General features: G+C 37.9%; 1 protein-coding gene across 9 annotated transcripts in view; it reads right to left on the reverse strand.

Annotated features, from left to right (window-relative positions):
* Positions 1-12,385, reverse strand: part of RAPGEF6 (Rap guanine nucleotide exchange factor 6) — a 246,442-nt gene that overhangs the window by 143,505 nt on the left and 90,552 nt on the right. For all 9 annotated transcript variants that reach the window (XM_030573058.1, XM_030573049.1, XM_030573048.1 and 6 more), the window contains one exon: positions 8,868-9,011. In XM_030573058.1, coding sequence (XP_030428918.1) covers positions 8,868-9,011 — 144 coding nt within the window. The remainder of the gene's footprint in view (positions 1-8,867; positions 9,012-12,385) is intronic.

The raw sequence follows: 12,385 nt of genomic DNA on the forward strand, positions 1-12,385 counted from the left end.
TTTGAAGTGCCAAAAGACAAGCCGCTGGAACAAACTGAACTACAGAAGAGCAATACATTATAACGACTGGATGATATTTGCTTGAGATTCTGAAGAAATTTAAGAATGGAGAACAGATTGCTATTCCGTATAACTAGAGGGTAGCAAATGTTGCACCAATCTTTTTAAAAACAAAAAAAAAATGCAACAAAAAAAATGGCGGTTGCGGTGATCCCGGGAACTACAGACCAGTGAGCCATGTTTCAGCACCAGGTAAATTGGCTGAAATTATAGTTAAAACAGATTACAAAACCCCTAGATTAAGTATCTTGCATGGGCAGAGAGAATGTACTGGATTAGTTCTGATCCAGTATGCTAGTTTTTATTCCCACCACCACCCAAGTGATATGTCCTCTCCCAATTACATGATATTCTAGATTAATAATAAGATCCTCTGAATAGAATTACATTAAATATATTGTACATTAAGTAAAAGAACATTTTCAAGTAAAAGAAATTTGCCACTCAAGTACTCTTCATTAGCAGATTGCTGTAAAAATTGATACCTCTACATGTCGCCAAGAATATTATTTAAAAGAGATGTGAATATTAAAGTACACGAAATATATGTGAAATACATCCTAGAATACTTAAGGAGCTGGCTGAAGAGATCGTTGACCCATCAGCAATTATTTGAGAACTTGTGGAGGACTGGAGAGATACCTGATGACTGGAAAAGCCAAATATAGTACCTACGTATAAAAAGGGGAATAAGTACAACCCAGGGAATTCTAGACTAGTCGGTTTAACTTTGGTACTCAGAAAGATAATGGAGCAAATAATCAATCGATTTGTAAGCACCTAGAAGAAAATAAAGGCAAAGTAACAGTTAACATGGATTTGTCAAGAACGAATTCAGGTTAACAAGGCTTGTGGATGGGGGGTGGCAGTAGACGTCACATACAGTATCTCGACTTCAGTAACGCTTTTCATACTCTCTCACATGACCCTCTCACATCTATGATTCTAAGATTCTGTGTCCTGTTTCCCCCCACTTTTCACTTTGTGGCAATTTATACCCTTGGGGCATACAGAGGGAGTACTGCCTATGCTACCCAAACACAGGAATTGCTGCTTTCCCTGGACTTAGTTCTGCCTCAGTGCAGGGGACTAGACCAGATAACCTACTGAAATCCCTTCTAGTCCTGTATTTCTATGATTAAGAAAACATCCCAAAGAAATGCCAAGATTATGCTACATCTCTTACACCTTCTCATCCACTTACTATAAAATAGTTTGAAAAATGTTGTCTTTCAAAGAAAGGGCAATGTTAGTTTAAAATATACAGTACTGAGCTATTAATAAGGAAAAGGTTGAGATGTAAGTGATCACAACTTCTTGGTAGATACTTGTGTATTTTATAATTTATTGTGTCACTGCAGTATGTATTATTTCCATTAAATTTTTATATTTAAAATGTGAGACAAGATGGGTGAGGTAATATCTTTTATAGGAGCAACTTCAGTTGGTGAGAGAATTTTTCATGCTTACCCAGAGCTCTTCTTCAGGTCTGGGAAACATACTCAGTGTCACAGCTAAATAAAATTTACCTCCCAGGTAATCTTTTGAAAGTGTTGTACAGGTTTCCTTTGAAATCCTCAAAGAAAACCTTCAAGACACCTTAAAAAGACAAGCTTAGGACAGTAGTTCTCAAACTTTTGTACTGGTGACCTCTTCCACATAGCAAGCCTCTGAGCGAGATCCCCCTTATAAATATCTTAAAAAAGTTTTTAATTTAACACCATTATAAATGCTGGAGGCAAAGTGGGGGTTGGGGTGGAGGCTGACAGCTCGCAACCCCCATGTAATAACCCTGTGACCCCCTGAGGGGTCCCGACCCCCAGTTTGAGAACCTCTGGCCTAGGATCTTAATTCATAACTTTGTTAGACACTAACAAACATGGACTGAATAGAGAGACTGGATTTATGGCTTATTACAACAGTCTACAGCTCACTAAACCCATCCCACAGCTTCACCTTACCCCAAATGACTGGAGAGGTGTTAACAGGCCACTTAACACACATTTCAAGGGATCATTCAAGGTGAACTACTTCTGCAAAACAGTCTGTTCTACCTTGTATTTTGCTGTGATGCTCTGAATATGGGCAAGTCTACACTACAAAATTAAGTCAATTTAAGTTATGTCGATGAACAGCGCCTGCAGTATTTAAATTGATTTTGCATGTCCACACTAGCTCCTTCTGTCAGTGGTGCGCGTCCTCACTAGGAGCATTTGCACCGATTTAACTGTCAGTGTGGGGCATTTGTGGGGCACTGACAGCCCAAGCCCTGGTGTGGTGGGACTCTGGCAGTCTGTCACCAGGGACTGACAGCTAGAACAGTCGGATGTAAGCAATGCAGTGTCTACACTAAACTGTTAGTCAACTAACTACATCAATCCAAGTACTATGCCTCTCATGGAGGTGAAGTTATTAATTCAATGTAGTGGCAGACTTTTATCAGTAGGACCAACATTGCAGTGTAGACACTTACAGAGTTAGGTCAATGTAACTGTAGTGTAGAACAAGCCTGCATTTCCTAGACCTGAAGAAGAGCTCTGTGTAAGCTCAAAAGCTCTTGCACCAGCAGAAATCAGTCCAATAAAAGACATTACCTCACCCACTTTGTCTCTCTAATATCTTGGGACCAACTTGACTACAACAACATATTTAAAATGTTACATTTAAAAAACATCCTGGCTGCTTTCACATAATGACAGAATTTTTTTTAACAACCATATGCCATTAGATTATAAATTATGTATTATTAAATCTAAATTTTACAAAGGCTGTACTCTAGACTTAGTGACCTGCCCCCGTGAAATGTGTAAATTGTTGTGACTTGGTTGTAGTTTTTCCCACATCTGTCAGACATGCTTACTAAATAAACGACTACCCTTATGAGACAGATTATAAAAAACAAACTGTAAATTATTTAGTGCATATTCCATCTATGCCCATTGGGATGATTATTTTTGTAAATTAAGAAGCTGGTAACATTGTCTATCACAGTGAGCATTGGACTGGGAACTACTACTGCTACTGATCTGCCATGTCTCCTTGGTCTCTGTCTCAGTCTCCCACCTGCCAAATGGGGATACGTGTACCTACCTAGCAGAAATACTGTGAAAATGAATTCATGTCTGTTTATAAAGAGAGTACAAAGCTATGTAAATGGTAAAATGTCTTCCGCATGAGTGAGGGAAAGGGAGGTATAAACCTTGCCATTATATAAATCAGTTTTTCATCTTGTTACGGAGGGGAAAAAGAACACCGATATTTCCAGAGAGTAGAAATACTGCTGTGACACAACTCTAAGGACCTGCAAGGATATATTAAGAAAAAAATCTGTAAGCTATGCAAATAAACATGCTAAACTTCCATTTTCACAAAACTAAATTAACTAGGCCAATGTTGGTCCATTTTTTTCCTTTAACCACTGTTTAAATTACCTACATTAAAAGGAAAAATATGAATGCACAGAGAAGACAATATAAGCAAAATGCAAAAGGAACTCTGTACTTTTATTGCAATTTGCATTTTAATTATTGTAAATTCATGTAGTTTACTGAAATAACCCTCTTAGCTTCTAGTGCATTTCCCCATAATACCAAGTTACAGTCATCAGGAAATTAAGAGTTCAGAATACTTTAATAAAGTTAAATTAAACTATTTGGCAGACAAATGACTAATATGGGACTAGATCTGCAGCTGCTGTGTGTATAAAACTTCCTCTGACGTGAATAGGAATTCCATACATGCAGCAGCTGCAAACTCAAGTGTCTGAACAGCAGCACTTAACAAGTTATGTTTTATAAAAACAAAGATTAACCTCATTCTTAATCATGAGTCACACTGCATTTAATGTGCAGAAATTTGCACATGTAAGAGGTTAAGGGGGCAACATGGAGAGTCCCTATGCATAGGAACAACACAAGGGAGCCTACGGGAAAGAGGTTTAGACTGGGCTAAACCACCAGAAACTCTTAATCATGAACAAATAAAAGTTTAGTTCTAGGTTAAGTCTTCACAGCAAAAAGGTGTTTTATTAATTTGGGGTAGCTAACTCAGATGAAATTAGCAGTACAGACAAAGTGAATGGCATTTAACTAGGGTTAGCAGCTTGAGCTAAGCCTACACAATACCTGGGGTTGAATTCAAGCTGCCAACTTGAGTTATTAGTTGAAGCTATGTCTTCACTGCAATGTTAGCCCAAATTAACAATACACTTTTGTGTGTGTGTGCGTGTGTGTGTGTGTGTGCGCGCGCACACACGCAATGGAGACATACTCTTGGCTTAGAGATTAAAAGGTTACATGTGCCAGAGAGCATTCAGGTCACATCTATACAAGGATAAAAGACCCGCAACACTACTGCAGCTGGCCTGCGTCAGCTGACTTGGGCTTGAAGGTCTCAGGCTGCAGGGCTGAAAAATTGTTGTATAGTTTCAGGCCCGAGCTGGAGCTTGAGCTCTGGGACCCTCCACCTTTGCAGGGTCCCACAGCTTAGGTTCCAGCCTGAGAGCGAATGTCTATACAACAATTTAGCAGCCCAGTAGCCCAAGCCCCGTGAGTTTGAGTCAGCTGACCAAGGCCAGCTGCAGGTTTTTTTAATCCTCGTGTAAACATACCCTCAGAGTCAAAAACTCACACAAATAATGCTATGTGGTATACTTATGACCTTTGGAGCATCTCAGTGTCAGTGTATCCCAACACACTATGGTTACAATCTGTGTCTAAAAAGATGCCATGTAAGATATCCTTGGAAAACTACTAAACTCACAGATCATTAATATTCCTGCATAATGGCTACACAAAATGTACACAAAAAATTATGAATATATGCTGAAATTATGGAAGGCATGTCAGAGGAGTTGGTAAACAGGTCTGCCTTAGATAAAGGAATAAATATTTGATTCTCTGACCAGCACAGTCTTCAGGCAAAGACAACAAAGGTCCATTTTTACAGATTAGGTAAACAAAACTATTAAGCTACCAACAATTTGGAGGAGAAAGAACGCAGAGTTTCCTTTACTATCAGACACCATGTCACCTTCTTTACAGCTTAAATAAACTTTACTTTGAGGGGTAACCTCAAAAGAATCCATTTCAAAGGCTTACTGATCTATAGAGGCAGGTGGGCAGAATCTCAAGTGATAAACAATTGAATCAATTGATTGTATACAATGTTATTTTATTTTACAAGTGTATAAAGTGAGTTTATTTTCTGGAAGTGGTGATCAATATCGTTGTGAAAAAGTATGTATTAACACTATACGAGAAATATCAATACTTAATGATATTACGCTTTAAAGTCTGTGGCCAAACAGGGAGAAACAGGTTTCCTCCCAGACAGAAGGGACGGCAGCTATTTACCTGTTTCCTATGTAAATTAAGCAAGGTGTGATCAAAAACAATGGGAGTCTTGCACAAAGTTAGTGAACTTTGGAAGATATAAGCAAAGACAGAAGTCATCTTTGGCATCCATCTCAAGATTTACACAAGGGAACAGAGCTCTTGCAACCTGAGAAAGATGGGTCCTTCAATCAAAGGAATGGGGTTTGAAGTCTCTGGAATCTGAACATAGGTGAAAAGCATGCTTTGGCAAAGATCTTTCACCCTCTGTGGAAGGTCCTGACTGAGGAGAAGCTATCCATGGCTGGGAAGAATGAAGACTGGTCAGAGAAACCATCTTGAACAAAGCCTGTACCATACTAGATTAAGTTTTAGATTTTTAGATGTGCGCTTTCACATATTTGCTTGTAATCCTATCTTTATTCCTTTTATTTGGCATCCCTTATCTATGTTCTATTGTTAATGAATTTGTTTTATTTTTACTGTAAACCAATTCAGTGCTGTGTTTAAAGGGAAGAGTGTATTAACCCCAGTTAATAAACTGTGATGTGCTTTTTATCTCTTTACAAGAACAAATGAACCATATTATTCCTCTCAACTGTCCAGGAGACGAATGGGACGTTACAGAGCACATGGTTTGGGGAAAATTCAGGACTGGGTGCGTGCTGGGGTCGCCTTGCCGGTTGTAACCAAAACCAGATTATGGCTGTAGATTGTTTGATGGGGTCAGAGCTGCTGAACTAGTGCTGTCAAGCACACATATCCTTCAGGGTGTGATCTGCATGCTTGTAGGCTGGGTGTGAGCATTGTAAGGCAGGTTGCAGGGCAAGTTGTGACCACCCCTCCCTGGTCTAGATTGCCCCCCACTTTCCCTCCCAGACTCATGGACTACAGGATTTTAAATACAAATACCTAAAAGGGACTGATTTATACCCTGAATGTAATGCAATGAGTGCCACATGGAATAATGTGATCATTAAATATGGCTTAAATAGAAGATCTATCAAACCACATTCAGCCTCTATCAAAGAGCAGTTAGCCTCAGGCAGAAAAGTGAAATAACATACTGCAATTATTAATTATAATTCTGTCAGTGAGGCAAATTTGTTGGAACTTTTGTAAACAACTTCCCAGCTCTAGGAAGGATGCTATTGCAATGTCTTGCCTATTGCAAACTACAGTCAAAGTTTCTCCACACCACCTTTAATCACAACCATCGTTAAATATATAAGATTTTTAAGAGTTTGATTCCTGAAAATCTTTTCACACATTGTCTACTGCTTGTACTTTTTTCATAATTTGTTCCTGAAAAGCTGACATTGATCAAGTTGCAACTGCAATCACAATTATATAGAGAGATATCCCCAGTGCATAGCGTTATAGACAGATATAAGGACTGTAATTATGAACAACTGTCAGATGATAAAATGTATGTATTGATATGCTGAAATGTGGAAAGGTAATTATAAGAGTCAATGGTTTATCTGAGATTTTCAAAACCTTAGGGAACCAACGATCTTATATTAGCAGTATATTCGCTACTCACAAGTAACTCACACCAATGCTAATGGGATTTATATCTGCATATGAAGAAGAAACCATATTACTTAATGCGAGATGTTTTAACTAATTATTTTATTAAACTTTGACTAAATTTAGTGAAATCTGCACACCTTTTTCTTTCTTTTAATAATTTTGTTACTTGCTGAATGTGGAACAGGTAGATATATTCTATTATGTTTTGATTTCTTAATCATCAGTCATTTGTGTATTTAAAAGCTTTTTTGCCACAGAAATTATCTGAAACTGTCATACAGGTAGCAAAAGGTCATGATATATAAATGATGTTGTTTTTTCATTTCAGTCAGCTGTTAACCAGCTGAGACAACCAACTGACAGATTTCCTTCCAGAAATGTAGTTTGTGCAACCAACTCCGTGGAATTAAACTTGGTGCCTAAAATAGTTGACTCTGTAGATCCTTGTATCCTTTAAAATCATACAGACAGAATCACAGGATCTGTTATTCATGAGATTCTCTCTTCCTTATAAAGTGGTCAAAGAACGAAAACTTTGAGAACTACTGTTTTCAATGCTTATTCAGCCATGAATAGAAATGCAATGGAGGAAGAAAGATGTATATTTTGTCACAATCAATCACAAAGGCTAGACTTTCATCCATGATCAAACACTTAGGCACTTCCCAGAGCTAGGGGACATAAATTCCCACTTTGGTGACTAGCTCAGTTTGTTTACTAATTCTTGACTCAGAACAAAATACATCACGCATCCTGAAATGGGGAGATACAGGAAACTGAACCCAAAGTAAACACTTGCTGTTACAGCAACAATAGCCTTTCTGCTGAGAAGACAAATGCCAACATAACCTATACTGCCTGAAGTGCCAATGTTTTGGAGTTTTTTGAATTATCTTCTAAAAACATTAATATTAATCACAAGCAAAAAAAACTAATTTACTCAAACATAGTCAGAAAGTAGTTGAATTTCAGGTTTATGATTGTGTTATCAATGCTTTGCAAGCCTCCCAACAAGAAGAGACCATCAAGGTTGTGGGGGGGTTGTTTTGGGACTCATTAAAATTTGGCTCTACTTAAACCCCAACATTATAAAATAGCAGAAAGTATAATTTCTGGTAATGTGAACATTTTTCATGATAATTTGTTTGATTTGTTGGTAATCTGATTTAATGTCAAACAAACAAAACATCTAGAACAGTTACTTTCAAATGAAACCTTTTGTGTGGCCCACACACATACAACCCACCACTAACAGAATTTTAGCATGCAGTTACACAAAACTAGTGGTAAACAGAACCTTGTAGAAAAAATATTGTGGTCTGAGAATCACAGCTGGATTTACCTTGGCACAATACAGATTTATATATTTAGCAATATTTAGTGTGGCAAATACCCTCTTGGACGGCTAATTTCACCTCACCGAATTCTGCTGTTTTCAAGTAAACTCTCAGATCTTTATACTGAATTGAAAAACAGGTGAAACATCAAGATATGCATTCATATTGTACAGTAGCTGGGATTTCATAAAATACTTTTCAACATGATCTAAACTGAATAGAAAAAACAAATCTCAACATTTTAGGATGAGTACTTGATTTAAAGATATTACAAAAACAACAACCAAGTATCCATGAAGGTCTTTGAGGAGGACAATCCTTTCACTGATCAATAACCTTCTAAGCATTTTCACTGTTACACACAACTGCAGATCCATAAACCAAAGCATTGTTGCTCTCAACTACTGAACCTGAACTGCCACCTATAGCTAAAAAATCCAAAACATTCTCAGTGTTCTCCAAGGAGAAAAACGTTTACAAATAAAATAAAAACAAACACACACTTTATCTCCTTCTGTCCCTGACCCTAAAAGACCCAAATGCTCAGACAATGAGAAACCAACTAGGCTGATCCGTTTTTGTTAGTGGAAAACATGCTCACCGAAAGATAACTGCTAGCATCCACATTGTCTGTGATGGTCTGACGTTCTCCCCGCTGGTTAATCTTCCTAAACCTTCGCCGAGACTGCCTGAGGGGAACTTCTCTTTGCAGGATATTCTCTTCATTGTCTTTGGAATTCTCCACCTGAAACACATGTTCAGGATCCTGGTTAAACATCCAATTCTTCCATATTATTGAAAGTCGGTGGAGTTTTATTAAGCTCATGAGGAAGGCATTAACATTAGCTAAGAACAGTTAAGTCTTTCTTAGGAAAGAGACTACACAAATTTCTTAAGCAAATGCTACGTGTCTTGAAATTATGTTATTACAATGAGCTGGAGGCCACAGTTTCCTTCCAGGAAACAGTGTTTTAAAAAAAAAAAAAAAAAGTCCGTCTGCCCCCTCCCACCCACGCACACATATCCTTTAGACAAAATCACTTACAAGTAGTAAAGACTTCTCGTTGCACTTATACATACTACACCATAATAATTAAAATAATTACATACTGCTCAGTTCAAGGGGCATCATCAACTCAAAAAAATACATTTGAAATTTTTATATTCCCTATGGTTACAAGGTTGCTCATTAAAACATGTTAGCTCATTTGTTTTAAATAATATAACATGATTTTACAAAGTCTTTGCAGTGTAGACAGGGCACATCACGCTTAAAAATGTGTTAGGATTGTCCATGACCAGCTAGGTCCTAGCCCATCCATCCAACAACTATAAGATCTCATCCATTATTAATGACCACTTCACTGAAAAAATATAAAACAACTTTAAAAAGAAATAACTAGAAACTGCCGTGAGCGTTTCACACTCAACTTTATTTGGGTATAAATTTTTTTAAAAAGCAGTGTATTTAAACATATTAACACAGGTAAACAATATTAAGTACTGTACTTGTATCTAGCTTGTTCCAATTCCCCCCGTCTCCTCCCCCCACCCCAAAAAAAAAGCAGGCCATCCTCTTCCACATTTCCTTCTGATCTCTTGGAAAAACATATCACTACAGGAAACAGAACAGACATGTATATACAAATGAAACTACATCCAGGCAAAGAATTCTTCTAACAGTTTCTACTTCCTTATTTCACATATTTAAAAGATTTAAATTTGGAAATTCAAAAACAGCTGTAAAAACTTCCTACTGAAACAGAGACCTACAACTTTATTGGCTCTTAGCAGTCATCTCAGTATACCTTCATAAATTTACTCAGGTTCAGAAGCGTACAAGGAGGAATGGAAATAAAAAAGAGACAGAAAGAGTTGGAAGACAGTAAATAAGCAAGTAACTAAGAACACAGTTATTAATTAATATGTTAAAACAACTCACATTCTACATTAACTGAGGCAGCAGGTCTCTATGTCAGGAGGAGAACATAAATAATCCTTTACATTTTAAATTTTTTTTTTTTTTAAAACACGGAGAAAAAAATATCATCACTTGAAAATAGCCTCAGTATAGTTTCCTTTCTAATATACGAGACATTATGCTCCAGACTGGTGAACTGACCAGGCGGATGCAAATCTGACATTACAGCTGGGAACAATACAAAAATTTCAACCTCACACCACACTGGTACCAAAAAGGAAGCAACTAAGCAGGTGTCCCACTAGCATTTAACATTATTTCACAGGAATTTTATTACAGATTTGCAAAGGCAGAGGTTAAAGACTAAAGCAAAAATTGGGTTTTTACTTAGTGATAACACTACCATCAAACCCATGAAAGTGGCCATGGCCAAAATCCTGAAATTTTGCTTCTTATAAAGTTGTCCTATTAAAGTAGCCAAAAGAATGAACTATATTTCATATTATCTTACATGCGCACACACAAACACACAACACATGCACTGCTTTACTAAATGTATTATATGCTTCTAGAGCCAGGAGTGGCAGAAGCTTCCTAAAAATGAGGGGCCCACTGGCACCCGAAACTGTGGACTCGCCTCCCTACATCACCCCTTCACCTGAGGCCCAACCCTTCTCCTCAAGGCCCCGCCCCCATGCCGTCTCTTTCCCCTGAGGCCCAGCACTGCCTCTTTCCCGAGGCCATGCCCCTTGCTCACTCCTCTCCACCCCCTCCCTCACCTTCCATCGCTCACCCTTACCACCAGTGAAAAGTGGTGCGACCATGACCCCCGTGGCCTTCCCTGTTCTGATGCCCCTGTCTAGAGTCCAATGAGCTGTTAAGTAATTAAGATAAGGTGCTTAGCTTTGCTGCACAGACTACAATGGAACACAACGTTACATAGTTTTGACACGGATATTCACAACATGACTGACTATTCCATTTTCAGAGAGTCTTAAAACTGTGGCAAAATAATACTGTACTATACTGTGAGAGGAAGCTATTTTTCTTCCCTCATTCTAACTGAAAACTAAGCAAATTAGGCATGAAAACGTTTTTGCTTTCTGTTAAGAACTAATCAATCAACTGCTAGTGGAAACTAAGTAACTGAGGCACCTGCTTCCTTCAGTTAATAGCGCTACTGTACAACTGAAAAGAAATACCAAAAAAGCTGGGAAGCCCTTTGTACTACAGCACAAGTAAGCATCCTATTTTCTACAGAATTCTGATTCCCGTTCCATCCAAAGCAGTAGAGGTCTCAAATCCTACAATAGTAGGCTATATTAAAGCAAACTTTATAGGTAGTTAGAGTTAATAAATGATCAATCAATTGTTGCAGAATCCAGCAAGTCAATAGATTGGTTATAACCATGATTTATAACTATCTACAACAGCTTCCACCAATGTGCTTATTATAGGCAGTGCAAGTAGTGATGCCTATAGTTAACATTGCCTGACACTTCCTACTATATAAAGGCTGTGTTTTTGGGTGCTTATAACTTTGCTAAACTTAAACTGTTCAGGCTGAAGTTTTCCATACTGGATGTCTGCCTCAGACAGAATTTGTTTTAAACATTTCTGCAAAAATGATTCAGCCATTTCTGAGGGAAAAAATTAGCAAAAAAACAAACAAAAACACCATTATTGTTTTGCTCATGTAAAAAATTTCTTCCAAGAGTAGCTATAGCAGAGACGAAATCTGGCAGTGGGTTCACTGTGGTGTCAATAATACGACTTTTGCCATAAAATATCTACAAATATGGCCACACTATAAACCTCTAAAAATCTCAGTTCGCACATGCCCAGTAAAAACTTGTTAGAAGTTTGGCAGCTCAATTCTCTGAAGATTCCATCTATGCTGAACATGCTCCATCCCCTGATAGGTTTCAGAGTAGCAGCCGTGTTAATCTGTATCTGCAAAAAGAATAGAAGTACTTTGTTGCCCCTTAGAGACTAACATTTATTTCAGCATAAGCTTGCGTGGGCTACAGCTGCATCTGAAAAAGTGAGCTGTAGCCCACGAAAGCTTATGCTGAAATAAATTTGCTAGTTTCTAAGGTGCCACAAGTACTCTTGTTCTTTTTGCATCCCCTGATAGCTCCTATGGGCAGACCAGACCGCATGCATATGCATCATCCCCACATAGTGGCTGAGTATGC

Source organism: Gopherus evgoodei, chromosome 8 (genome assembly GCF_007399415.2).
Source record: "Gopherus evgoodei ecotype Sinaloan lineage chromosome 8, rGopEvg1_v1.p, whole genome shotgun sequence".
Lineage (NCBI taxonomy): Eukaryota > Metazoa > Chordata > Testudines > Testudinidae > Gopherus > Gopherus evgoodei.